The following is a 26,492-nucleotide window of genomic DNA, read 5'->3' on the forward strand; positions in this document are numbered from 1 at the left end:
TAGACAAGAAGCACAGGTCAAGCACTGTCTGAAACACGGGCCGTGGATGGTCCCGTTTAGGGGCCCTTCTCTCACCTCTAAGATGGATCTGTGTCAGTGGCCTGAGGCTGTGTTACTACTGGTGTTGGTGGAGCCGGGACTGGAATGCAGATGTCATTCTTCAGAATCCAGCCCTTCCCTCTTGTCCTGTCCCAGAGGGCATGTGGAACTGCCTGGGGATGGCAGAGGATGGCGGGGCAGGGAGCCTGGGGGAGGGGCAGGGAGCCTGGGGGAAGGGCAGGTGCTCAGGAGGGTGGGCAGCCATGAGGGCCCCAAGGAGAGAAGCAGGAGAGGCTGTGGGCCCCTGTGTGGCGAGAACAGGCTGAGCAGGTTGGAGACAGCCTGTGTCCTGGATGCTGGGGGGGCAGGCTCGGGGCAGAGCAGAGCACGGGCCCCCTCTGCTGGACACCAGGCTGGCCCGCACGCCCTGGGAGGCCAGGTCCGGAGTATGGTCCTTCTGGAGTTTGATGAGCTACTTCGGGAGCACTCTGGGGGGTCAGGTGGGGCATGACAGAACTCGAGGCTGACATTTTCTGTAATCTGGACAAACACGCACATGTGCACGCACACAACAAGGGGTCTTCAGGCTGTGTGATCACAGATAATACGTCTGAGCAGGAAGCAAGGGTTGAGCAGTGACGCTGCAGGGCTGTGGTCTGGAGGCATCTCCTGCCCTGCTGATGGCCGAGTCCTTACTTTTGTGCTGCTGCTGACTGCCTCTGGGGCCTGAGGCAGGGACACAGGGGTTCAGCCCAAGACTTGTGCTCAACTATTTGTGTGTCTTGGATCAGCGCAGCAATTGTGAGCAATGGCCTGCAGTTTGGTGCTGTGGAACTAGTTTAGCCACTGGGTAGATTTAATCTCAGATAATTCTGTTCCCAGGAGCTCACTCCTAAACTCTCCCTAAGAAACATTCCTGGGAAAGCTAAGATTTTGCCTGTCCCAGCTGGTTGATAAGCTGTTAACTCTCCTCCCTAGCATTCCTCTATCCATCCCCAGGCAGGGCTTTTGGGTCAATTTGCCATAAGTCAATTCATCAAACCTGACAAATTTACCAATTCTCCTATGAATATATTCATGAACATAGTCTTCTTGTGTATATTCTTCTTATAAATATGTTCATTGCTGAATATACCAAATTCACCAGTTCTCATTATGAACATATTTACAGAGTATAGTCAAGATGAATATGGCTTCACATGGAAATATGTTCTTATGAATATATGTATGAATACATTATTCTTATGAGTATATCTAAAATGTCTCCATTGCATGTGGCAATTTTTCCGTTTATACTGATGCCCTTTGAATGCTTGTCGTTTTCTGTTTTCTCAGCATTTTAGCATTTTTAGGATTCCTCTGCAGAATTTTCAGATAGCATATCAATCTAAGAAAAACTACCACAACCAATATATGTTGCCAGAAGCTTCCCAAGTGGCAGTAGTGGTAAAGAGCCCACCTGCCAAGGCAGGAGACAACAAGAGATGCAGGTTCGGTCCCTGGGTCGGGAAGATCCCTTGGAGGAGGGCGTGGCAACCCACTCCAGCATTCTTGCCTGGCGACTCCTACGGACAGAGGAGCCTGGCGGACTACACTTCATAGCGTCACGCAGAGTCGGACATGACTGAAGGAACTTAGCACGCATGCATGCACTTAAACTCACTACTGAAATGTGCACTTTGAAAAGCGCACAGACCCTAGGAGTCCTACCTGATGAACCGTCCCAAAGTGAATTCACCTGTGTGATCATTGCTGGTCTCTTGTTCAGCATTATGATTGTAAGAAACAGTGGGCTATTTATTTTCAGTGCTGCATTTCAGTCCATTGTATGAATATACCATAATGTACTTAACTAATCTAGATGTAACTTTTACAAAAAGGCAGACTTGGAACCACTCAATTACCTTTCAAGAGGAACGCCACTGCTAGGTGGCATATGTTTGAGTTTAGAAGCCACTGACCAACCTACCTTCTCATTTTTTTTGACAGCTTTTGGACAGTTACTTACTTTAAGTGCCTTTGAAGAGTTTTGCATACTTTTAGTCAAATGGCTCTCATTTTATCTTCATAGCAGCATCTTAAGGAATGTTTAGTTTGGCAGAGGCCAAAATCATAATACAATGGCTTGATCTTCTCATCACATTTAATAATCCAAGATCATATTCTTTAACCAGAAGCCAAATTTTCAGTGTAGGATTTGTGTTCCAGCTCTGCATACCCACCATAAATACAGAATTGCCGAGGGAAGGGCCAAAGCAGCCTATCAGAATGAAATACTCAAGTTTTGGTGACGGGTTAGCCTTAGATTGCTTGTATTTCCAGCAAAGGTATCATTTAAGGCATTAGAGGGAAATTTTTAAATGTCTAAAGGTTGGAGAACATTTTTAAATGCTATTCAACAGGCTGTCATGTAACCTATTTAATCAAATCTAAGGCACCATCAACTGCAAAGCATAACATTATAGAAAAAAAAATATGAGACTATTGCAGTTGATGTTTTAATTTGACAGGGATTTTTTTCCTTTCCAAAAAAATCAACAAAATACAGCACTTCGAAGAGGCAGAAATAGTCCCATAGTATGTAACATGCTGAAATTAAAAATTTTAATCACTAGGTTTATAAAAGTAAAGGCCTTCCCTGGTGGCTCAGATAGTAAAAAATCTGCCTACAATGCAGGAGACCCAGGTTACATCCCTGGTTGGGAAGTTCCCCTGGAGAAGGGAATGGCTACGCATGCCAATATTCTTGCCTGGAAAATCCCATGGACAGAGGAGCCTGGTGGGCTACAGTCCATAGGGTCACAAAAGAGTCACTGAGCAGCTAACACTTTAACTTTAGAAAAGTAAAAGTATTATATTCTTGCATATATCCATAGGAAAAAAACAGTAATCTTTATATGTAGGAAAGATACGTTCTTAAGTCTAGTCTTAGGAAATGTTGGCACATTTTGAGCAAGGGTTATGTGGCTGAATTGGCTTTTGGTGAGTTTGTCGGCTTCCCCCGGAAGCAGGCAGGTGTGGAGAAGCTTGTCCTCTGGGACATGGGAATAGCCTCTGCCCCTCTGAAGTTGACACTTGACGACTCCTTTTCTGGACTCTGGTGGTACCATCTGAGGGTCCAGAAGCCCTGGCGTGTGCAGGGCTCTCACCTGTCCCTCCTCCCCCAGCCATTCTGCTGGCCTCCCGGGAGCTGATCCGCAGCAAGCGTCTAGCGCGGATGCTGGAGGTGGTCCTGGCCATCGGCAACTTCATGAACAAAGGGCAGCGTGGGGGCGCCTACGGGTTCCGGGTGGCCAGCCTCAACAAGATTGCTGACACCAAGTCCAGCATCGACAGGTGGGACCTACCAGCTTCTGTAGCCCCTCTCTCACCCCGCGCTGGCCTCTCCCTTCTCCCCTCTCCTGTACATGTGTGCTGTAGCTTCGGTCGGTCATATCCAGTTCTTTGCGACCTATGGACTACAGCCCACCAGGCTGCTCTGTCCGTGGGATTCTCCAGGCAAGAATACTGGAGTGGGCTTGCCATTTCCTTCTCCAGGGATCTTCCCAACCCGGGGATCGAACTTGCATCTGCCTGTGTCTCCTGCATTTGCGGGTGGATTCTTTACCCACTGAGCCACCGGGGAAGCCTTCCCAAAATAGGTCACAGCTTTCCCCTAACGCCTCAGCCTAATTTCTGCCAAACCTTCGTTCCCAATTCCCTTGGCCCCTGACCCTGACCTGACTTTCACCCACAGAAACATCTCTCTGCTCCATTACCTGATCATGATTCTGGAGAAGCACTTCCCTGACATCCTGAACATGCCCTCTGAGCTGCAGCACCTTCCAGAAGCCGCCAAAGTCAAGTGAGGGGACCCCCTGAGGCTTCCTTTTCCCTGTGATCACGTATCTCTCATCTAAATTTCCTCCTTCGGGGCTACTCCAGGCTGACTAGGAATGAACAGTGTCTCGGGGCTTGCTCTGGGGGAACCCAACAAAAGACACTAGGAGTTGTCCTTTAGTTGCTAAGTCGTGTCAGACTCTTGCAACCCCATGGACAGTAGCCCGCCAGGCTCCTCTGTCTATGGGATTCTCCAGGCAAGAATACTGGAGTGGGTTGCCATTTCCTTCTCCAGAACAAAAGACACTATTTGCTGTCAAATCCTCATTTCAGAGATTCTCCCAGGAAACGCAGTGGGGAGTGGGGAAGGGAGGCAGATGGGAAGAATGCCAACAATGGGAGTGTTGTTAAGTCAATTACCACTGCAGGCATCAGAGCTTAATCCTGCCTGCAGGGCTGGGCAGCAGCATGGGGCACTCACTCTGCTTATCCCCCCAAACTGTAAAGGAGGGGAACCATCATCTGTCGGTCCCTGGCTGAGGAGTTTTGGGGGGGGCAATGACTCTGTGACCACCCCCCCCCCGAGAAAAAGTGCTCAGTGGTTGGAAGTCAGGGCTGTGCACTGGGATGGATGGTCCGAGGAGCTATTGGGTGGGGGCACCAAGGCAATCTGCTACAGGCAAGAAGTCAGTCCTAAACATATACAGGCTGATACAAGCATCTCCAAGAGATGCACAGTCAGAGCTCAGAGGGGAGGTGATTTGCCAGGGCCACATGTTAGTAGCAAAAGCAGAGCTGGAACCCAGGCCCACTGAATCCCAAGGCCACTGGGGTTGACACTGCCCTGAACTAACCCCAGCTCCTCTCCCTCCCTTTGTCCCCTCCCCACCCCCACCCCCACCCCCAGCCTGGCAGAGCTGGAGAAGGAGGTAGGCAACCTCAGGAGGGGCCTCAGAGCAGTCGAGGTGGTGAGTACATCGTCTGTGCCCGCCTGGGTTTGAAGGGATGCTGCCTGGGTTGGTGGCTGCCTGTCACTGGGCCAGAGGGTGGAACCCAAGCTGCAGATTCCATTGGAGGCATCTCTGTGACCCAAAACTCCTGGCGGGACTGACAGAACAGCTGGCGTAACGGACACAGCCTCCAGCACAGAGTGGGCCCTCAGGAAAGGGTAGCTGAATTATTCAAGGCTTAGATTTAGACTCCTGAATAGGGGACATCCTTCCAAGACAGTGCAACCTGTCACCATAGAGGGGATGGGAATGAATGGTGACTTAGCCACATATTAAGGGATGGGATGGGGAGGGAGCTGGGAGGGGAGTTCAGGATGGGGGACACATGTACAGCCAGGGCTGATTCATGTCAATGTATGGCAGAAACTACTACAATATTGTAATTAGCCTCCAATTAAATTAAAAAAAAAAAGATTGATTCAGATGGATGGGAAAGAGGATCTGCAGACCTTGGAAATGGCTCATGGCAGGTAGCACCCAGTGTGACACTGGGGACCACTGTCGTCCTATTCCAGCTCTAAGGGCTTCTCCGATGATGCGCTGTCTCTGGTACCCAGTATGGGGTTGGCCCCTACACCCAGAAACTGGAGCGCCTTCTCATCTTCACCGTGTGGGGGTGGGTAGGCAGCTAAGGGAGTAATGGGTTTAGAGAAAGAAGTAAGAGAAAGAACCTTTTGTTGCCATTATTGTGGCAGGAGGGGGCACGCTTCCTAATTTATAGCTCTTTTAAGCACTACCCGAAATGCGCTCCATGGAGCAGCAGCATCTTGTGGAGATTTGGAAATGCATCTCACACTTTAATCCGCCCATGAATTGCCTGAGGGGCTTATTAAAATGCGGATTCTAATTCTGAGTGAGCCCAAGAACCTATTTCATAGAAAACTTCATGGTGCTGGTCCCAGGACCTGGAGCAAGATGGCAATGGGGAGGAGGGAAGGATTGAGGCAGGCAGACTGGCTGAGAGCTCACACTCTTTGCCACCCCTAGACCTGGAGGCTTGGGGTGTGCCCCTTCCTAAAGACTCAGAGCCGGCAGCTGGCAAGAAGGGTGGGGGATGGGGTGAGCCGGGACTCCTGACTCACGTCCTGGCACAGGGCTGACCAGCACTTGGCTCTCCCTCCTCAGGAGCTGGAATATCAGAAACGGCAGGTGCGGGATCCGAACGACAAGTTTGTGCCGGTCATGAGCGATTTCATCACGGTCTCCAGCTTCAGCTTCTCAGAGCTGGAGGACCAGCTCAATGAAGCCAGGGCCAAGGTAAGGGGGCCCCAAGCCTGCAGGCTGACCCCACCCCGACTCCTCTCCACCTGCACCACCCCCACCACAGAGGGCGCAGAGGAACCCACCCAGAGGCACAGAGCTTTGAGGAGAAACCTGTCCTCACTCCTGCAAGAAAAGCAACTCTTGTAAAACTTACCATCCGCGGCCAGTGTCAGGCACCTTGTTGAGCATTTTCCACCATCTGCCTCACCACCCACCTTATGGGTCTCTTGAAGGGGTATTGCCCTATTCGACAGATGTGCGACATCCAGTGAGGCTCAGTAACTCGCCCAAGGTTGCCCAGCCGTGCTAGACAGAGCTGGGTGAAGCCTGACTCCAGAGCCCAGCTTTGCTCTCAGTGGTTCTGCCTCTCCGGCAGGCATGCCCCTGGACCCCTGCTGCGAGAGTCCTGTTGAGACGTGGGTCCTCATTCAGGGTCTGGGTTGGGGCTGAAGATTCAGTCTTCCAACTGGCTTCTGGGAGATGTCCCTGCTGCCAGTCCAAGGAGCACACTTGAGTCATGAGGGCTGTCTTAGAGGTTGAATTACAGAAGTAGCTGTCAGTAAACAGTGCCAGGCACGTGGCTAGCGCCCTACATCACTAACTCATTTAACTCCCCCAACATCATGAAGTAGTCCTGTTATCCCCATTTTACAGATGAGGAAACTGAGGCACAGAGTGGTTATAAACAACTAGCCCAATAACTAGATGATCTGACATCCTTTTGGGTTCTAACCAGGCAGGTCCTGGCCTGTGGATGTGCTTCCCTAGCTCTGTAGCTCCTGGTCCTGTACCTACACCCTAATGGACCCAGAGGTGGCTTGGGTCCCTCACCTCTGGCAGGTGTCAAGCCTTTCCTTCAGCCTTGCCCTTACCCCGGATGACAATGGGGGATCTCCTCTCTCTATTCCTGCCCCCTCAGCCTAAGGTCCTCTACCTGGATGAGCTCTGCTCTGGCTAGAACCCACCTGCCCACTGGGCTCAGGCGGGGGACCCTCCATTAACCCTTCTCTCCCAACAGTTCTCCAAGGCCCTGACACACTTTGGGGAGCAGGACAGCAAGATGCAGCCGGACGAGTTCTTCGGCATCTTTGACGCCTTCCTGCAGGCTTTCTCAGAGGCCCGGCAGGACCTGGAGGCCATGCGCAGGAGGAAAGAGGAAGAGGAGCGGAGGGCGCGCATGGAGGCTATGGTAAGGGGGCCGCGGGGGGCTGGGCATGTGCGGCGAGAACGCTGAGCCGGTGCGGGGAGCGCGCACTGGGAGCGGGAGGCTGGGGCGCCCGGGGGGTGGCCAGGGGGCAGACGCAGCCCAGGCGTCAGTCACCCTGTGGCTGCCAGCCCCACACCTTCCCTCCTCGCCTCCCCCTCCCCACCACCCTCCAGCTGAAGGAGCAGCGGGAACGCGAGCGTTGGCAGCGGCAGCGGAAGGTGCACGCGGGCAGCGCGCTGGAGGAAGGCGGCGAGTTTGACGACCTGGTGTCGGCCCTGCGCTCCGGAGAAGTTTTCGACAAGGACTTGTGCAAACTCAAGCGCAGCCGCAAGCGATCAGGGAGCCAGGCCCTGGAAGCCACCCGGGAGCGGGCGATAAACAGGCTAAATTATTGACCGGAGGACTGGCCGGCAGCGGGAGACTGGGAGACAGGGATGGGTCCCCCCAAGGGGACGAGTGGAGGCGGCGCGAGAGTGATACTTACGCGACTTGGTGCTGGGCTTAGAGCCCTGGGCTGGGTCCTGGGGGCAGGGCTGTGTGTGGCAGGACCCTGGTGTCTCCCCACCTGAAGGGGTTCCCCCCATCTCCACTTCCCATTATTCTTCCTGCACCCCAGCCCCAGCAGTCACTCTCCTGAGGCTGACTTGGACCTCCCTGGCCAGCCCCGGCTGAAGGGGCCCTGTTCCCCACCCTGCAGCATGGGCACCTGTGTGTTGGCACAGAGCTGTTCCTGATCTAGACTGGAGCGAGGTCCACAGACCATGTCCAGATTTTCCATGCCGTGGGGAGTTAACAGCGGGGTGGGGGCACCCAGGCCCCCATCTCTCAAGAGTAGGGTTGATGGAACATTGATCTGGGGTGAAGTATCCTATCAAATGGAAGAGGCATTAGAGATGCCAGCTATGTGTTCCAGGAAAGAAAAAAAACAATGCTGGGAGGATGCTGCGGGGACCAAGTCACCACGACAGGGTGGCAGTACCCATTTCCTAGATCACAAGTCCGCTGGCCCCTCTCTGGCATGTCATAAGTCTCTTTCCCTTTTCTCCTGCCATCTCCAGTCTACTAATCCAGAATTTCAGAACTCACCTTTGGGTTCCCATGACCGTGGCTCACCATCAGGTATTTGATGGATCTGGTAAGGGTTCAACAAATACTCCATTATCACACCCTGGATCCGAGGCACAGGGATTCTGGAACAGAACTCTCCTTCCCCACCCAGAGCTGGTATATCCTGACTATTGTCTTGGAGACAGTGACCTCACATGTTGGCTGGGGGTTCCAGAAGCCAGCGCTTGAATGGCTAGGTTCACACTAGAGCTCCTGGGTCACCAACATCACTCAGAGCCCACACTTCTCTTAACATCTGCAGTGACCTCCTGCTCTGTTCAGCCTGCATGGGGCTGCTTTAAACTGCCTGTATCTGGCTGAGGTTAGCCCTGGGGCATCAGTTCCTGAGAGGTCCCAAGGGCAAAAGCTTCCCCTCTGCCACCTCTAAGGGGGTAAGAGGGCACACCCCCACCCCATCAGCAGCATTCAGACATGAAGCACAGCAGAGCAAGGCAGGAGAAGCCGGGGAGTACACTGCCCAGGGGAGCCAATGGTGGAAAGCTGAGGGGGTCCCCACTCGCCCATCTCTGGTGCCTGATTTGGCCCACCTGACTTCCAGGGGGCCCATTCTGGTGCTCCTGTCCACTCTCACCTTCATTCTGTCCTTCTAGAACTGTCCTCATGGGGCAGGATGACGACTGCTATCTATAGTTTTCTCTCGTAAAAGGACAGGGTAAGCCCAGCTCCAGCAAGGTTCATACTTTTAATACATTTTCCATCTCCTAGAATTAACCCCTCATCCTCAGTGTCGGAGACCTGCCTGATCCCCACCCCCCACCCCGCGTCCCCCATCAACAGGCTCCCTGCCCTTCTGTCCTGCCGTCTTCTTCTGATTCTCACCTCTGACCTCCTCCAGCTCAGGGTTATTGCCAGTGGACAGACTGGTGGGCTGGGGCCCACTCTTCAGCTGCCTTTTCTGGGGGTGGAACCAGAGTAGCTGCGGGGTGGGGGAGAAACACAGGGGTGGTGAGCCCAGCACGTGTGTTGGTTCGAGGGGGAGGGACTGGAGTAAGTGCGAGTGTGACGGGGACAGGTGTGAAAAGGCCACTGGAGTCCATGTGAGGGCCAGGGAAGGCCTCCAGGAAGAAAGACTGGCCGCAGAGCAATGTGCCACCCACGAGCCCCCGCTGTTAAGAAGCCGGTGCTGGGATGATGGGAAGGTTGTGGTGGGGCCTCTTAAGGCCCTCCCCAAGACTGGCCCGGCCGGAGTCCTCCTCACCCATGGAGGCAGGGAGGCCTCCCCACCTGTGCGGCAGGCCTGTCCAGATCCCAGCGTTCCCACCCACCATGGAAGACTAGATACGCACCAGGAAAAGAAGGGATAACAGAAGCGCTTGGCAAGACACGTTGGGAATCACAGAAAAAGCACAGTGTGGTTTAACTGTTTGTTTACAGAGGACGCGTATATTGTTCCAGGGCTCAGGCGTCTCACTTCTAAAGGTTTTGCCTTCTCTATTTATTATTTTCTAGATCTGGCCAGTGGCTCTGACACCAGACGCTGCTGTAGCCAGATGGCCAACAGTGCCTTGGACTGTGGACCATCGTGGCCGACTCAGCAAGAGGGGCAGGCGCCTTAGAGACGGCCGAGTTGGTCCTCGATACACTCCGTGTTTACGCCTGTTACATTTGTTCCTCGGTCACTCCCCCATGCCCTTCCCGCCCCACCCCCACCCTGCACCTGCCACCTGTGGGTTAGTTTCTCTAGCTGTTTTACTGTGTGTCCAGTGTAAAACTCCAATTAACCTGATGCAACCTGTCCCTTTCTCAGCAGCAACAGCCACCGCCCACCCCTTCCTCTCAGTGATGGAAGCTGGGTGTGTTCAGGGCAGCAGCAGGAGGAAATTCTCCAGGTGGATGGGGAAGGGTCTGATCCAGGCTTCACCCTCCCACTTTGCACCCACTGGGGGTGGGGGTGGGGGATGGCCATGTCCCCGACCGCTGCCACCTCCACACCAAGGCTGTTCCCACCAGCTCTTTCAGACGACAGATGAGGCTAATGTACAAAATCTGCAGTGTCCTTTTCGCCTGCACCTTTTTTATAAGAATATAATACTAAAAAATATTAAATCTGTACCACCCTCACCTAGCCTGCCTTGAAACCTGTGTCTCCTTCCCAGGTGGGGATGTGAAGTGTGCTGGGGAGGGGGCAGAGCCTGTGGGGTGTTGGGACCAGATCCTACCAGCGCTGGGAGCACTGACTGTTACAACCTCAGGGATTCCGCAAGCCAGTTCACATTGTACGGTACCTTGAAATCAGCCAAGGTGGGAGGACTTGGAAAAGAAAAAGCCAGTTTCCACGGTCTGAGAACTGGGTGGCTGTTACTGGTTTCCCAGCAGACCTGGGTGTAGGGCAGACGGAAGCAGGTAGGGTAGGGTGAGAGGGTGGGTCACGCTATCCCACCAATGTCGAGAGAACCCAGCGAGCGCATCGTGTTTTGGGGGGATGTGAAAACCAGGAGCCTCTAACCGCACCCCTGACGGGAGGCACTTGGGACGCCCCCAGCTGACGCTGCTGCGGGAGACGCTGCATCTCCATGCCTCCTACTCCAAGCCTCTCTTCTCCCCCAGGGAGGAGAGCATGTTCTCTGCATGCCCCCGCCTCTTCCAGCATCTCTGCAGCTCCTATTCCCCCAGGGGGCGAGGCTTTAGGCGGCAGGGCAGACCTTACATCACGGCTCGGTGCCCTCGGCACGGACACTGCTGCATCTCCAAAGCTGGCATCGTGGCTTTATTTTGTGTGCAGTGAGGGTGAAGGCAAGCTCCACCGCTCCTCCCCACCTGGTGTGTCCCAGGATGAAGGGGTACAGGAGGTGTGCTCGGTCAGGAGGCCTCGGGGCTGTGGCCCATGGGGGATACTGCTGAGGAGGAGGAGGGGCCAAGGAAAGAAGCTGCAGGACGGTGCAACTGATAAGCTGGAAGCCTGCGCATCTGATGGGACAGACTCAGGCAGTGGGAGGGGGATAACCTGCTTTTTCGAGGCAGCACGGCGGGGAGGCCGGGGCTGCAGTTAAAGAGGAGTGATCTATTTCTGGGGCGAGCCGCATTCCCTTCCTCAGAGCGGGTTCCTCTGCTTATAAGCCCTTATTCCTCCCGGGAAAAGGAGGAGAAGAGAAAACCCACTCGAGAAGTGGAGGTCATGGGCTTGACTGATTGTCTCAAAAAGTTCACAAATCACACTGTGATTATCTAGCAAGGCTAGATAACCCTCCCAGGCACAACCTTAGGGTCCAGGAAGGCTGAAGGCCCTGCTGGTTTCCTCTTGGAAGACAGGAAACCCTGTAGGTCAGTGAAGGTCATCCAGCAGTGAAGGGATGGGCTGGCTTCAGGTTCCTACCGGCTGAAGGTAACTGGTGAAAGGAACTTGACCTCTTTCCCTTGGGTTGAAACCACATCCCATTACTTGACTGAGAGCGGGGGCAGGAGCTCTACGTTCGATGGAAGTCCCCTCGCTGACCCCCAGTCTTGCTAACGAGCTTGATCTCCGCCAATACGATGTCCCTGCTGACGGCCTTGCACATGTCGTACAGGGCGAGGGCAGCCGTGGCAGCGGAGGTCAGGGCCTCCATCTCCACCCCGGTGGGGCCCCGGGCCCGGCAAGATGCCTGGATCACTGCGGCGTGGCGTGCGCGGTCCAGCTCCAGCTGCACCTGGACGTGGCTCAGCGCCACGTGGTGGCAGAGAGGGATCAGCTGGCTGGTCAGCTTGGCTGCCTGGATGCCTGCCAGCTGGGCCACCGCCAGGGCATCTCCCTTCTTGAGCTGGTTCTCCTGGATGAGCTTGAAGGCCACAGGCCCCAGGAGGACCACGGCCGAGGCCACAGCCACCCGCTCTGTGTCTGGCTTCCTGCCCACGTCCACCATAGCCATCTGTCCTTCTGTGTCCACGTGGGTCAGTTGCTCAGAGTCTGGCAGAGGTCCTGAGGAGGCGGCAGGAGCCTGGGGCTCTGTTGGGCTAAGGCACTTTGGGTTGGCATCTGAGTCCAGGTGGGAACTGAAGTGTCTCTGAGGGAGGCTGGACCCCAGCCACTGCTGGGCAACAAGAGGGGCCTGGGGGACCCTGCCTCCTTTCCATAAAGTCACTATCTGGCTGGAGAAACTCACTCTGTGTCTCAGAACCTGAACACGGAGAGAGTTCCGGAAAGTGCTTGGAAGGGCTGGTGGGGAATCTTGGCGCATCAAAAATAACTCTAGAACAAAGGCAGAAGAGGGGACTCAGTCCAAAAGGGTCTTCTGCAAAACCATCTCCTCCCCTGACTCTCTCCCCATCCCACCCCCAGCTCCCCCATTCATGTCAGAGAACGTGGAATGAAGGGCCAAGAGCACAGCAAGAAAAGACAGAAAAGAGAAGATCCACAGAGAAGCGACCCCCAGAATGTAACTACGCAGGCTTCCTCACCAGGAGGTACGGAGAGCAAGGGTCGGGGTCTCTACCTGCCCTGCAGTGGAGGGTGGGGGTGCTCCCGCTTGCTGCCACCATGCAAGGTCTGAAGACTGGAGCCTCGATCACACGACCACTCTGTCCCTCCATTTTCTTAAAACTATAGCCAGGCCTCAGCCTGAATTATCAATTAGTTACTCTCATCTTCAAGTTTTCCAGGAAGGGCTAACAGTAATCATCTGCTTTGCAGACAAGATTCTAAGGGAAATAATGAATCTATTTCAATGACATCTCAAGCACATCAGAAGTGCACACGAAGCAACAGGCTGCTTCCCATGGTCCCAGGGACCTGGGGAACCACCTTGTAGGCTCTTGTTACTCAAAGGGTGGTCCAGGGACCAGCACCTTCTGAGAACTGTTAGAGAGACAGCCTAGACCTCTCAAATCCGAGTCTGAAATAGCAAGATCTCTCAGGGATTCAAGTGCGTGTGAAAGTCTAAGCGGCCCTGTTCTGGACAACTCTCGGTTTTATAAAAAATGAGCCCACTCTAGTTACTCTATATCCTGACACTACCCTTACTCCTTGTGAATCAATCAGGCCTCCCAACTCCCAGCCTTCCAACATGCTCTGGGTCCCCCAAATTGTCAGTGTCACAGACACGCCCTCCCTCGGTGGGAGGGTGGGGGTGGTTATCCAGGCATCCCCCACCCTCTGCCATGAAGGCGTGTCAGCCTGGGCCAAGGCCCAGTACAGGAGGAGAGGGTGTGGAGGTGAGGGCAGAAGAGAGCTGACACGGCTTTCCCCTCAATGGCACGCTGTGGTGAGGGAGGCTGGTGTGGCCCCTGGGCTGCCTCAGGGCACTGGCTGGCACTGCTCCACATGCTGAAGAAAAGAACGCTTGCCCCTAGCTGTTCTCTCTGCCTTCTCTTGCTTAGGGCACGATTCAGGGGCCCAGATCTGCCTGTGGCCAAGGGGGCAAGGCCTCCCCTGCTTTAGCCTGGGCATGTGCCAGCCGGGTGACAGCATCCCTAAAGCTCCTTGTGGACCGGCCAGGTCCCTAGGGTTAGAGCCCACATGCAGCTCAATAACAAGGGGTTTCTGCTTGAAGCATCCTATGCATAGGAGAGACACTCTGCTGCTGCTGCTAAGTTGCTTCAGTCATATCTGACTCTGTGCGACCCCATAGATGCCTGCCCACCAGGCTCCCCCGTCCCTGGGATTCCCCAGGCAAGGATACTGGAGTGGGTTGCCATTTCCTTCTCCAGTGCATGCATGCATGCTAAGCTGCTTCAGTTGTGTCTGACTCTATGCAACGCTATGGACAGCAGCCCACCAAGCTCCTCTGTCCACAGGATTCTCTAGCCAAGAATACTGGAGTCGGTTGCCATTTCCTTCTAGAGACACCCTGGGTACATACATTCAGTTCCCGGGAGTTCAGGAATTAGGTAGCTGCGATCCTGGCTGCGTCCTCCATAGAAAGCTGAGCCATGCGCTTGCTTAGCTGCCTAAGTGCTGCCCGGCACAGAAACATAACAACACACAGCCCAGTGGCACTGCTGGTCCAGACACACTCGTGGCCTGGCCCTCAGGGCGGAAGGGGAGGGACAGACATTGACTGCATCCGAGCTGGGACATTCCAGGGCCAAGGACAGGTCTCTGTCTTAACCAGAAGCTCCACTCTCAGGGGACAACTACCGCAGCGATCATGAACTTAGAGCCACCCCACTCCTCAAGCCTGATCTCTTGTGAGACAGCATGATGACTTCTGGGGATGTGTTGTGAGGGGGAGCCGTGGAAGGGAAGAAAAGCAGCAGTAAAGGCTGGATGGGGCAGGAAAAGATGAAGGATGAAAACCTCAGGATGAAGTGCAGGATCGGGGCGGGGGGCTGCCTTATGGCAGGGGCCCTGCCCCAGGGGACCCCCAGTGACAGGAGTGCGCGGTTACGTACTGATGGGTCACCCACCGATGAGGATCATGGGCCGGTTCTTCATCTGGGAGATACTGAACATGCCTGGGGTGAAGGAAAGGGTGGGGAGAGGAGAGTCGGGACGGGGGAGAAAGAGGGCAGGGAAGAGAGTTCACTAAGCGCACGATGGACACAGTGGTGTGAGAGCCGCGGGACACGCGTTCACCTGCATGCACCCCAGCAAAACCCCCTGCGGGACCCTGCAAGGCCGCCCACGACAGAGCCCAGAGCGCACGTGGGTGCCAGGACCCTGCCTTGGTGGAAGACAATGTGTGGGATGACTGAGGCCATGACACCCCTCTCTTTCCTCCACCCGATGAGAACGGCCCCAGAGCCTCTGGGCTCCCCTGTCTCGCGTGGGCTCTGCTGGGCCAAGAAGCATCACTGCACCCCCAAGTCAAGAGGTCCAAGAGGAGTGATGGAGAGCACAGACCACACGGGGTCCCCAGGCTGCCCCTCATCCTCCTGCCCCCAAAGTGCAGACCTCCCTCCTGCTGCCAACAGCCCCCCCGCCACCCAGCCCGGCCTCCCTGCACCCTACCTGCGTGCTGCCGCTTCTTCCTGCCCACTGCTGCCCCGATGACCCTCAGCAGCTCCTCCTCGGAGGCCCCTCCCCGCAGGTGATCCCGTAGAGACACCTCTGAGTTCCCGAAGAGGCAGACCTGGAGAGGGTCACATGGTGGGTGAGGCCAACACACCCTCTGGATCCTGAGCCCTGGCCCCCACTCTTAGAGGAGTACCCCGCCCTGGGCCGAGCAGGAGGGCCTCCCATGGCTGGTCAGACTCAAAGCAAGATTTCCTGCAATGAGAGGCCGAAGGTGCTAGATGGAGTAGTCAAGAGGGGCTGCAAGGGCAGGAAGGCAAAACCAGACAAGGCCTGCGTCTGACTTCCAGTCATGCTTCTTTCAGGGTGTAGAGTGTGCTTTAAACACTTAATTAATTGCCAACAGAGACAGCGCATCAGTATCTAGATTCGTACCTTCTCCTGAGACAGTCCATGGAATGGCCTCTTGGCTGCCAGAACAGATCCCAGAGAGTGGGAGCCGCGTCCAAGCGGTCTCCTGGGAGACTGGCACACACAGACCATTTCCCCTCCATCCTCTCCCTGTCCCTTCGCTCCTGGACCCTGCCCGCCTGCCCCGACTCTGTCTGTGGTCCCTGACTGGCGGATGATCAGCAGAGGGCTGGTGGAGACGGCATCCTGGGGTCGAACTTGATTCAACGCTCTGCTGCTTCTGGGCTCAGGGTTGACGGGGCAGTCCCACAAAGTGAGATACCTACTGCCTCCCACGAAGCCATATAAAGCCCCTACTAAGTGCCAGCTCTGTACACGGCGCTCTGGACACAGGCAGCAAAGCATCTTTGACAAACTGAGATGGTCGGAGAGGATGTGAACGAGAGCTAAGGGGAAGGCACAGCCACCTCCCTGTGTGGGCTGGTGCCCTTCCTCGCTCCCCAGCAGCCCCGAAGCACCACTCTCTGCCCTTCTCTGCAGCCGGTGGGGGGTTTGGGGGGCCTCCAGCTGCCTTCTGCCTGGGGATTTGGCTGTTGGGAGGTCAGAAGGAGAGAGGAGGGAGAGGCCGGGCACTTCGGCAGTGGAGCTTCCACCCACAGCCCCGGCCAGGCAGCCACTCTGCCAGGCTCTGGCTTTCCCAGGGCCCCAGGGATGCCATCTTCCCCTGGGCCCCCTTCCTCCCAGGGGTGGGACAGCAGTTTGCTGCAGCTCATCCAGTGTCTCAACACACCTTAACAGGCCCCCTGAACCGTGCACTATAAACAGCCTATATCTGACATTCTGCTCAGAATCCTGGCTCCACTTCCTGGGGCCGGGGCAGCGGCAGGACAGCCCAGTCAGTCCTACGCCTCCAGCCCAGATAAGCCTTTGGTTTTCTTCTTTTTGGCTGAGCCACGCCACGCAGTATGTTGGAGTTTATGGGTCTCTTGCACCCCCAAGCCAGTTTCCCAACCAGGAGTGAACCCTTAACCCTCCAGTAAAAGTGTGGCGTCCTAACCACTGGACGCCAGGGAATCCAGCCCCTGGCTTTATGACAGTCTGCTGCACAGCTCCGCTCTGATGCCCAACTTGATGGTCTAAGCCCGCCCACCAGCACCCCCGCCCCCAAGCAGGTCCCAGAGCCCACCAGACACCCGGGCGCCCCTCTCTCCACCTCCACCTGCATCTCCAAGTTCTTTCTCTCTTCCTTCCCACTTTCACCTAAACTCTTAACATGTTTGGAACATCACTAAATGGCATCTAACTGACTATTTCCAAATTCAAGCTGGGAGTGATTCTTCCTAAAATACAAATGGGGCATCCGACCTCCACCTTGTAAAAAAAAACTCTGCACAGCACCCTACTGTCAATGGGACACACTCTGCACCTTTGAAGGGGGCGCTCAGGCCCTCCACGTGGTCTCCCCAGAGCTGACTGAAATCTGCCCTGGCCCAAATTAGGGTGAGCCTCAGATATGCCTCCTCCCCCACACCTGGAGGGAGGCCTGTCCAGCGCTCATTTGACAAAGAATCACATGCTACCACCCTTAGCTCCTTGGTCTCAGAAGGAACCTTTGTGCCCATAGGAAATGGGCCTGTCTGCGCCTCCCTTCCACCCCCTGTGCCCAGTGCTGAACGCACAGCACAGCGCGTGCTGATTAGACATGAGCAAGGGATGTGGTTTCAGGGACGAGCCCCTGGCCTGGTGAGAAGGGCAACCGGGGTAGGGGCTGGGGGCAACAGGCACATTGATCCCTGCCTGGCCCCCTACCTTCCACAGCACTGAGTCCTGGAGAGGGGCTCCCGATCAAGCAAAAGCTACTTCAGGGACCAAGCAACGACGGAACCAGGGAGACAGTTCCATGGGAGCCACAAGTTCACCCCCATGTGCTGCTCCCATCACCCCCCCAAACCTGACACCATTTCACCATCACTCCCGTGTACCCTGTGAGCCGCGCCTCCAATCAGGGAGCACAGCTGGGAAGACACATACAGAGCGCAGAGGGGCAGGGGTCCCGCAGGGGAACAGACACTCACCTTGAGGTTCCCGTCAGCTGTGATTCGCAGCCGGTTGCAGGTCCCACAGAAATGCTCAGACATAGACGTGATGAAGCTGACCTGGCCTCGGAAACCGGGGATTTTAAAGGCCTGTGGGCGGGTGCGGAGGAGGAGATGGGGGTGGGCCAGCTCTCCCTCCGTGACATCACACCTGACACCGTTCCCTCTCCGTGGGAGCCCTGCAGAAAGCGGCCTGCAAGGCCCTCAGACAACAGAACCCCTGAGCTCTCTGCCTGCACCTGGCCCGCCCAAGACGAAGGCTCCTTAAGTTTCAGGGGCCTGGGGGCAGCACGGCCAGAGATGGCCACGTGGAAGGGCCAGACAAGCTCCCCTCCACCACTTACTCCAGAGTGCCCCACGACAAGCTCCTTAACCCATGTCAAGCCTTCCTTTCTGTCAGTGAAGCAGGGAGTCCGCTATGATGGCCCTGAACCGCTTCTCGCTTAAAGAGCACTGTCCTGTATCATTGACTCCAACCCCAGCGCAGCCCCTGCCAGCTCTCCCGTCCGAGGGGCCTAGGGTGGTGGCATGACCCTCCTCCCAGCCCCAGCCCCTCCGTCTGCCCCCAACCTTGGCTGTGCTGGATTCCTCCTCGGGCAGCTTCTCCAGCTCCGGCCACTGCTGCCGGAGGGTGTCCAGCATCTCCTTATAGCTGACCATCTTCTTAAAGTTCCACCTGTTGCCTGTGTTGGGGGTGGGAGCCACTGAGTTGCACACGATGGGGATGCCAGGGCTTCAGGTTCACCCTCCCACAACCCAGGAACCAGTTCTCTGCCTCTGGGCCAGGAGGGCATGGGGCTCAGCCTGAAATGGGGGAATGGAGCCATACCTACATTCTCCATGAGAAGCCTCCGATCCCCACCACGGGCCTGGTGCCTGTCAGACCCCTCCCCACCATCCGTGGAGAAATTTCGACATGCACGGGGGGTCTGAGGTCAGCAGCATCCACAGGGGTGGCCAGACCTTGTCTGCCCACTCAGCCCTTCCCGGTGTCCTCAGCAGCCCCCAGCTGTGCTCTCAGCAAGGCCCTGGTCAGGCTCCGCGGACAGGCCTGGCCTCTTCTCCCACCCACCCTGCCCTGTGGCACTGACCGTCAAAGGGCATGTACTCGATGAAGCGCACGTCCAGGGGGAGGCCCTCGGTCAAGGCCACGAAGTCCAGGAGTTCGTCCTCGTTCAGGCCTCGCATCACCACGCAGTTCACCTTGTCGGGGGATGAGGGAACCGTGAGGGTTAGCCCTGCGGTGTTCTTTCTCCAGGGCGGAGGGCTGGTTCTGGAATCTCCCTAGGCTCTCTACCACCGAGGGTCCCGTTCCTTGCAGCCCTCCCCCAGTTCTCCATGGGGTGGAAGATCCCATGGGGTGGAAGATCCTATGGGGTCACTGGTTTTCTCCTCTCTCTTGTGGGGAGCAGGGGCAAGGCTGGAGGGAGTGGGCCAAAGGTAGCGGGGGCTGCCCTGCAGCTGCTCCAGCCAGGGATGGAGGCTGTCTTGGAGGAGGCAGGAAGTCCTCACCTTCACGGGGCTGTAGCCCAGCTCGATGGCCTTGTGGATGCCCTCCATGACCTTGTGGAAGCCTGTGGGCAAGGAAAGAAGCAAGGGTCCAGGCACCACCTCCCTCTTCCCCCGATCTCACACCCACAGTGAAGCGCCAGAGCCTTCAGGAGCCTCAGAGACCGGAGTCCAGGGACCAGAGGGTAAATACTGTAGGCTCTGTAGGCCAAGAGGCAAAATCGAGGGCATTATGTAGACACGCATCATAAAGGCTTCATTAACTAAATTCAGAATATGATAATAGTTGAGTATAACTTACAACACAGCTCTGCAAATAGAATGGAAAAGTCAAGTTCTTTTTGCAGGGACAATATTTCGCTTAATTGGGATTCATGGCGAATGTTCCTTATCATTAAATTCATGGCAAATGCTATCAGCAAAATCCATTCCTGGCTCGCAGGCTGTAAAAAGCCAGGCACAGGGGCTGGACTTGGCTGGTGAGCTGTAGTGTGGAGACCCTGATCTAGGTGAACCCACTGATGGTCAAGAGGAAGAAACTGAGGTCCAGAGAGACGGGCAGTGCCCAGTGGGGCTGGGGGAGGGAGGGGGCGGCTCGCATTCATCCTTCAGGATGCAGGCTCCCCAACTCCCTCACAGAGCTTCATCCTCCCCAGTGCATCCATTCACCCACTCTTCACGTTCTCCTCAAGCACCTAGTAGGCCCAGACGCTGGGCCGGGCTGGTGAGCACGTCCCGTGCATGCGAGTCTCACCCATCTCTGTGGCTAATGTAGTGAGTGCGGTCCCAGGCTGCCTTCTCCTCCTGCCCCAGCTCACTCATGCATCCAAACATCTAGGTGCCTACAGACCCTCCCCTGCCCCCAGCCGGGCTCCATGGCTTCCCCGCAGCATTTCTGGAGTGAGATGCATCCAAACATCTAGGTGCCTACAGACCCTCCCCTGCCCCCAGCCGGCCTCCATGGCTTCCCCGCAGCATTTCTGGAGTGAGATGCATCCAAACATCTAGGTGCCTACAGACCCTCCCCTGCCCTCAGCCGGCCTCCATGGCTTCCCCACAGCGTTTCTGGAGTAAGACGGCAGTGCTCAGTTGCTCAGTTGTGTCTGGCTCTTTTGCGACCCCATGGACTATAGCCCGCCAGGTGGCCCTGTCCATGGGATTCTCCAGGCAAGAATACTGGAGTGAGTTGCCATGCCCTCCCCAAGACAGCAGGAAGAGACGGTAAAGGAAAGACTGGGCAGCATTTACACACTGTGTCATTAGAAAGCTCTCTTCTCCAAAGTACTCTCCCTCCAAAAGGAGGCAGGGGACACAGAGGTGCAAGTGGGAGGGCGGATCTGACGTTAGGATCTTCTGTCTCCAATCTTCATTCCAGGGAAGGAGTCAAGGAGGCAGGGGGTGTGCAAATGTGTATGTTTGCGGGTGGGCGATAGCGGGTAGGCGGGTGCGAATAAAGCTCCCAATTACACCTTCCACCTTCCCGCCTCAGAGCTCCTGCAGGTTCAACTGATGCTCCACGTCAAAGTAAGCTCCCTTGATTCGAATGCCCCATCCCTCAAGGCCCAGCAGAAACGCCTCCTCCTTGAAGCCCTCCCAGTATGCCCCTGCTAGAAAAGACAGCCCTAGAGAGAGAGTTCTCTCGTCCCCTCTGAAGGCCGGAACTGACACCACACAGCCAGCAAAAGTGGTCCCCTGGCATCACACTCTCAGCCCTTTGTAGTCTATAAGGCAGAGCAGCATCCTGTGTCGGTCCTTCCACTGTGCCCAGAGCGGCCCTTCTCAGGAAGCAAAGACTGCCCTAGGCTTCCACAGCACACTGCTGGGTATAAACAGGAAGTCACACGCTGGGGGTGGGGTAGGGGGAGGAGGTGGGGCTGAGATCTCCGGACTGTTTCCAGAGAAGGGGAAGGAGAGCCGGATCTCCCCAGCCATCTCTCTGACCCTCCAGAGCAGTCTCCATAGTGTATTGCCCTTCCCAAATCAAAGGGCGCTCGACCCTCTACAGAGCCTCCCACCCAACCCAGGGCTCATAGACAGCTGGTGCCAGTCCAGTGAGACCCAGGGCCCGGCCCCTCCCTGATGGAGCCTGGCAGGAGGCGGCCGTGGGTGTGCTGGCTGCAGGGGGTGAAGGAAGAGGCTTGCTACATCAGGAGGGGCCCAGCGAGCACCCCTGGGTGCTGGGGGACCCCCTACCTGGCAGCGCTAGCCCTGTCCCTGGCATCTAGGATGGCGGCTTCCACCCCCAGGCTGCCCCACACTTCCTCAGACCTCACTACAGGGTACACAACTTGTCCCAGCGTGGCAGGGACTGTCTTGGTTTTAAAATGGAACGTTCCATGTTCTGGGAACACTTTCTGTGCTGGGCATGGAAGAGGGAAGGCTGCTCACCACGGTTCATTAGCATCTGACCCCAAAATGTCCTCAAGGGGGTGGCCACACAGAAAAGGGACACGTTGCAAGAGTGAGGAGGAAGGAATAAACATCTAGGCTTTGTGAGAGCCCAGACACAGAGAGGGAGAGACCAGGCCCCTCGCACTCGCCACGGCTCCCCTGCTACGAGGACCTGGGAGGGGCACCCTCCACGGTGAACCCCATCTGATCACCTTTCCTGCGGACGATGAACTCAAACTTGGCCGGTACCAGTGTGTCCAGGCTGATGTTGATGGCGCTGAGACCAGCTTTCTGAAGCTGAGGTAGCAGCCGGGCTAGGTTGATGCCGTTGGTGGTGATACCGATGGTCCTCAGGCCTTCCAGCCGGCGGAGCTGGGCTGGAGAGAGAACAGGGAGGGGTATCAGCCTGCTTGTTCTTGGTGAAGAAGGGAGAAGGGCTGAAAGGAGAAACTGTACGATGGATAGAAAACGACTCTCTGTGGACTACTACTGACCAGGTTTAGCTTAACAAGAAACATAAGGATAAAACAATGATCTAAAGAAGAAACCGAAAGATCAAACACCGAGCATTCCCTTTGCTGGAGTGCACATGGGACTGGCTGGATTCAGGAGACCAGAGCCCAAAGAGCACAGAGGAGGAGGTTCTGCACAAAGTGGGAAGGAAGCTAGCCTGCACCAAGCTGAGCAGGCACCTAGACAAGGAGCAGAAGCGGGGGCCCTGCGCGTGGCAGGGAGGCTGCCTTCTAGGGAACTGTATAGGGACGCGTTGGGTATGCTGGTCGCCCTACCATCCCCACCAGCAGGGGGACGGCAGCAACTTTTACCCCAAGGCTGCAGCACTTGAGCCAGCTGAAGGGGGTGGGGGCAACCCTCCCCCTCCCCTATCTGAGTAGCTGCAGACAGTCGGAAGAGACTGGCAGCTACAACACACGGAAGAAAGGGACTGAAGGCCACGCAAATGCATGCAAAGATGTTCTCTGCTCAGGGGTTAAAGAATCGACGATGCTAAAATGCGCCATCCTAGCCCAAAGCAATCTCCAGCTTCAATGCAATCTCTATTCCAATGGCATTTTTCACAGAGAGAGAGCAAACAATCTTAAAACCTGTATGGTACCACAGAAGAATCTCAACAGTCAAAGCAATTTTGAGAAAGGAGAACAAGGCTTGAAGCATCACACTCCCTGATTTCAAACTATATTACAAAGCTGTAGCAATCAAAATAGTATAATATTGGCATAAAAAAAGACCCATGAGGGATTCCCTTGGTGGTCCAGTGGGTAAGACTCCCAGTGAAGGGGACCTGGGTTCAATCCCGAGTGGGGGAACTAGATCCCACATACCGCAACTAAAGATCCCGCATGCTGCAACCAAGACCCAGAGCAGCCAAATAAATAAGCAAAGCTACATGGATCAATGGAACAGAACAGAGTCCAGAGATAAACCCATGCACGTGCGGTCAACTAATTTACAACAAGGAAGCCAGAAATATACAATGAGGAAAGGACAGGGAAAACTACATAGCCAAGTGCAGAGGAATGACACTGGACCACCCTATCATGCCACACACAGAAATCAGACTCAGTTCAAAATGGATTGAATCACAATGCGAAACCACAGGACTCCCAAGAGGAGACAGGCAGTGAGTCAAAGGGGCTTACTTTGACATTGATCTTGGTGATGATGTTTTGGATTAGACACCAAAAGCAAAGGCAACAGAAACAAAAATAAGTAAGTGAGACGACATCAAAGGAACATGCCTGCACACAGCAAAGGGAACGGTGGCCTTCAGTCCACCTACTGAACTGCAGTGGATATCTGCAAATGATACATATGATGAAGGGTTAGCATCCGAAATGTACAAAGGACTCATACACCTCAGCATCAAAATAAACTAAAGCAAAAGCAAAGACAACCATCTGATTGAAAAATGGTAGAAATGCAAACTGGTGCAGCCCCCTATGGAAAACGGCGCCAAGACGGCTGGTGCACTGGGATGACCCGGAGGGATGGTACAGGGAGGGAGGTGGGAGGGGGGTTCAGGATGGGGAACACATGTACGCCTGTGGCGGATTCATGTTGATGTGTGGCAGAACCAATACAATATTGTAAAGTAAAATTAGCCTCCAATTAAAATAAATAAATTTAAATTAAAAAATAAATAAATAAAATAAAAATAGATCTACCCTAGGATCAGCAATTTCACTTCCGGGTATTTATCCAAAGAAAGTGAAAACATTAACTTGAAAAGATATATGCACCCCATGTTCACTGTAGCATTATTTATAATAACCCAGACTTGTCCATTAATGGATAAATGGATAAATAAAATGTGGTATACACACACACAATGGAATATCATTCAGCCATAAAATGAAGGAAATCTGGCCATTTGCAACAGCATGGATGGACCCTGAGAGTATCATGTTAAATGAAAATAAGTCAGACAGACAAGACAAATACCACATAATCTCACTTAAACATGGAATCTAAATAAAACCAAAAAACTAAAAAAAAAACAAAACCCAATAATCATGGATGTGAACGATATTCATCGACAAATGTGTATTGATCAACGAGCAATGATAGCACCTCACATTTGTTAGAATGGCTATGATCAAGAAGACAAGAAATAACAAGTCTTGGCAAGGATGTGGAGAAAAGGGCACCCCATGTCAAAAATAGACAACTGGTAAATCACGCTTTGTCTAAATGATGGAATATCACGCAACTAAAAATGACTCTGTACCAAAATATGTCAGGATGTTGGGAAATACACAAAGTCCAGAGGGCAGGTTAAAAATTAGGGTGAGAAGAGAAAAAGACAGGCGGGTCGCCAAACCAAAATGTTGACAGCAGTTTCAGTTGGGCAGCAATGATATTATCTTTGCTTATCTGAAATAAACATGTATTACTTTTGCAATAAGAAAATGAAAGTGTAAAAATAAAAATTGTTTTAAAAACAAAGAGAAGAACTTTACTCTGGGGACTCTGCCAATGTGAAAAAATTGGTAGTAGTTCTTGGCTCCCTTCAACAAATCAACCCTGAAGAAACACAGAAATCTAGGAACTTAAAAAAAAAAAAATCTTGAGAAACTCACAGGATGATGGACAGTCCTTTTTGAGCTGGTCCGGGGAAGGGGGTTGTGGAGCTGAAGGGGACTGGCCAATGAAAGCCGTTAAGAGAAAGCCAGCGGGGGTGGGGTGTGGGCAGGTTAGCTTTCTCCCTGCCCTTATGCACTGATGCCTCAGTATAACTGCTTGTCCTCTTACTGAAGAATCTGGTGATAGGAGCACCAGAGAACTAGCTCAGGAATTCACTACAGGTCAGGTGGCGGGGGGCGGGGGGTGTGGCGCAGTGCGGGGCAGCTGTCAATGTCCTGCTGGCCTCAGGCATCCATTCCTCCACTTCCCTCCTCCAAAGCCCACTGAGGGTCATTGCTTCCTTCCAACCTGCTCCTCCCCAAGGGCAGAAGGCCTGCTGGACCACCATATTGCATCACTCCAGGATTACATCGCTCCAGGAGGTGCCGTTCTCATCACGCTCTAGGTGGACAGCATCTCTTGGAGTTGCACAGCACACAACCTGCACAGTCTGATGTTAGCATCCTCCGTTAGGAAGGGCCTCGGGGCCTCAGTTAGGGCCAGCGGCAGGGAACAAGGCCTGCTGGACCACCATATTACATTACTCCAGGATTACATCACTCCAGGAGGTGCCGTACTCATCACGCTCTAGGTGGACAGCATCTCCTGGAGTTGCACAGCACACAACCTGCACAGTCTGATGTTAGCATGCTTGGTTAGGAAGGGCTTCAGGGCCTCAGTTAGGGCCAGCGGCAGGGAACAAGGCCTGCTGGACCACCATATTACATTACTCCAGGATTACATCACTCCAGGAGGTGCCGTTCTCATCACGCTCTAGGTGGACAGCATCTTCTGGAGTTGCACAGCACACAACCTGCACAGTCTGATGTTAGCATCTTTGGTTAGGAAGGGCCTCGGGGCCTCAGTTAGGGCCGGCGGCAGGGAATGAAAAGTGCCAGCATCAGGGCATTAGCTAGAGCCACAGTCAGGACATTAGTTAGGGCCAGCCTCAGGGCCTTAGTTAGGGACAATATTTGGGCCTCTGTTGGAGATAACTTGAGGGCCCTCGTAAGAGGCAGGTGGTTAGTTAGGGCAGTATCAAGGGCTTATTTAGGGACAGGATTAGGGGGATAGTGAGGGGCATTTGAGGCTATCAGGGACATTGTCAGGGCCTTTGTTGGGGCAAGCATCAAGGCTATAGTTATGACCAGTGACAGGGAGTGAGTCTGACCACCATTATAGGCAGTGTCAGTGACCTGAGTAGAGACGATATGAAGACCTTACTTAGTGAGAACGCCAGAGACTTATTTTGGGTTAGGGTTTAGGGTTAGGCTGGTCCCTGGTGGGGAAGATTACAAACATGAGTGAATAACTGTGATATTCTGGCATCTTGAGCTCTCTGGGCCTATCAAAGACGATCTGGCCTTGAACCTTTTCCCGTTAAGTAGTGTCATACAGAATAGCGCATATCCTCGGGGCTGTAAATTTACTGGCTAAACTAAGGAGACCCTTGAGAAGTACATCTAGTGCCTCCCCTGAACAAAAACAAACCAAAAAACCCCAACCCTCCATTCATATAAATAGAAAAAAAAAAAAAAAGATCAAACAGACCAAGACTGTAAGAGAAATATAAATACAGCAAAACAAATAACAGAGGATATGAACACAAT

At 54.3% G+C, this 26,492-nt stretch overlaps 2 protein-coding genes across 6 annotated transcripts in view; one reads left to right on the forward strand and one right to left on the reverse strand.

Annotated features, from left to right (window-relative positions):
* The window catches only part of DAAM2 (dishevelled associated activator of morphogenesis 2), a 131,285-nt gene extending 120,826 nt beyond the window's left edge, over positions 1-10,459 (forward strand). The window contains exons 20-25 of one of the 2 annotated variants that reach the window (XM_068960638.1): positions 3,207-3,375; positions 3,776-3,883; positions 4,766-4,826; positions 5,994-6,125; positions 7,150-7,320; positions 7,512-10,459. In XM_068960638.1, coding sequence (XP_068816739.1) covers positions 3,207-3,375; positions 3,776-3,883; positions 4,766-4,826; positions 5,994-6,125; positions 7,150-7,320; positions 7,512-7,733 — 863 coding nt within the window. In that variant the 3' untranslated portion in view covers positions 7,734-10,459. The remainder of the gene's footprint in view (positions 1-3,206; positions 3,376-3,775; positions 3,884-4,765; positions 4,827-5,993; positions 6,126-7,149; positions 7,321-7,511) is intronic. The other variant, XM_068960639.1, reaches the window with a different exon arrangement.
* Positions 10,123-26,492, reverse strand: part of MOCS1 (molybdenum cofactor synthesis 1) — a 35,333-nt gene continuing 18,963 nt past the window's right edge. For 2 of the 4 annotated variants that reach the window (XM_068960640.1, XM_068960642.1), the window contains exons 4-11: positions 21,954-22,118; positions 19,354-19,415; positions 18,933-19,044; positions 18,412-18,524; positions 17,821-17,931; positions 15,332-15,452; positions 14,788-14,835; positions 10,123-12,631 (exon numbers count right to left, since the gene is read on the reverse strand). In XM_068960640.1, the coding sequence (XP_068816741.1) occupies positions 11,871-12,631; positions 14,788-14,835; positions 15,332-15,452; positions 17,821-17,931; positions 18,412-18,524; positions 18,933-19,044; positions 19,354-19,415; positions 21,954-22,118 (1,493 nt within the window). In that variant the 3' untranslated portion in view covers positions 10,123-11,870. Of the gene's footprint in view, positions 12,632-14,772; positions 14,836-15,331; positions 15,453-17,820; positions 17,932-18,411; positions 18,525-18,932; positions 19,045-19,353; positions 19,416-21,953; positions 22,119-26,492 lie in introns of all 4 variants that reach the window. The other 2 variants (XM_068960643.1, XM_068960641.1) reach the window with 2 other exon arrangements.

Source organism: Capricornis sumatraensis, chromosome 22, assembly GCF_032405125.1.
Source record: "Capricornis sumatraensis isolate serow.1 chromosome 22, serow.2, whole genome shotgun sequence".
Classification (NCBI taxonomy): domain Eukaryota; kingdom Metazoa; phylum Chordata; class Mammalia; order Artiodactyla; family Bovidae; genus Capricornis; species Capricornis sumatraensis.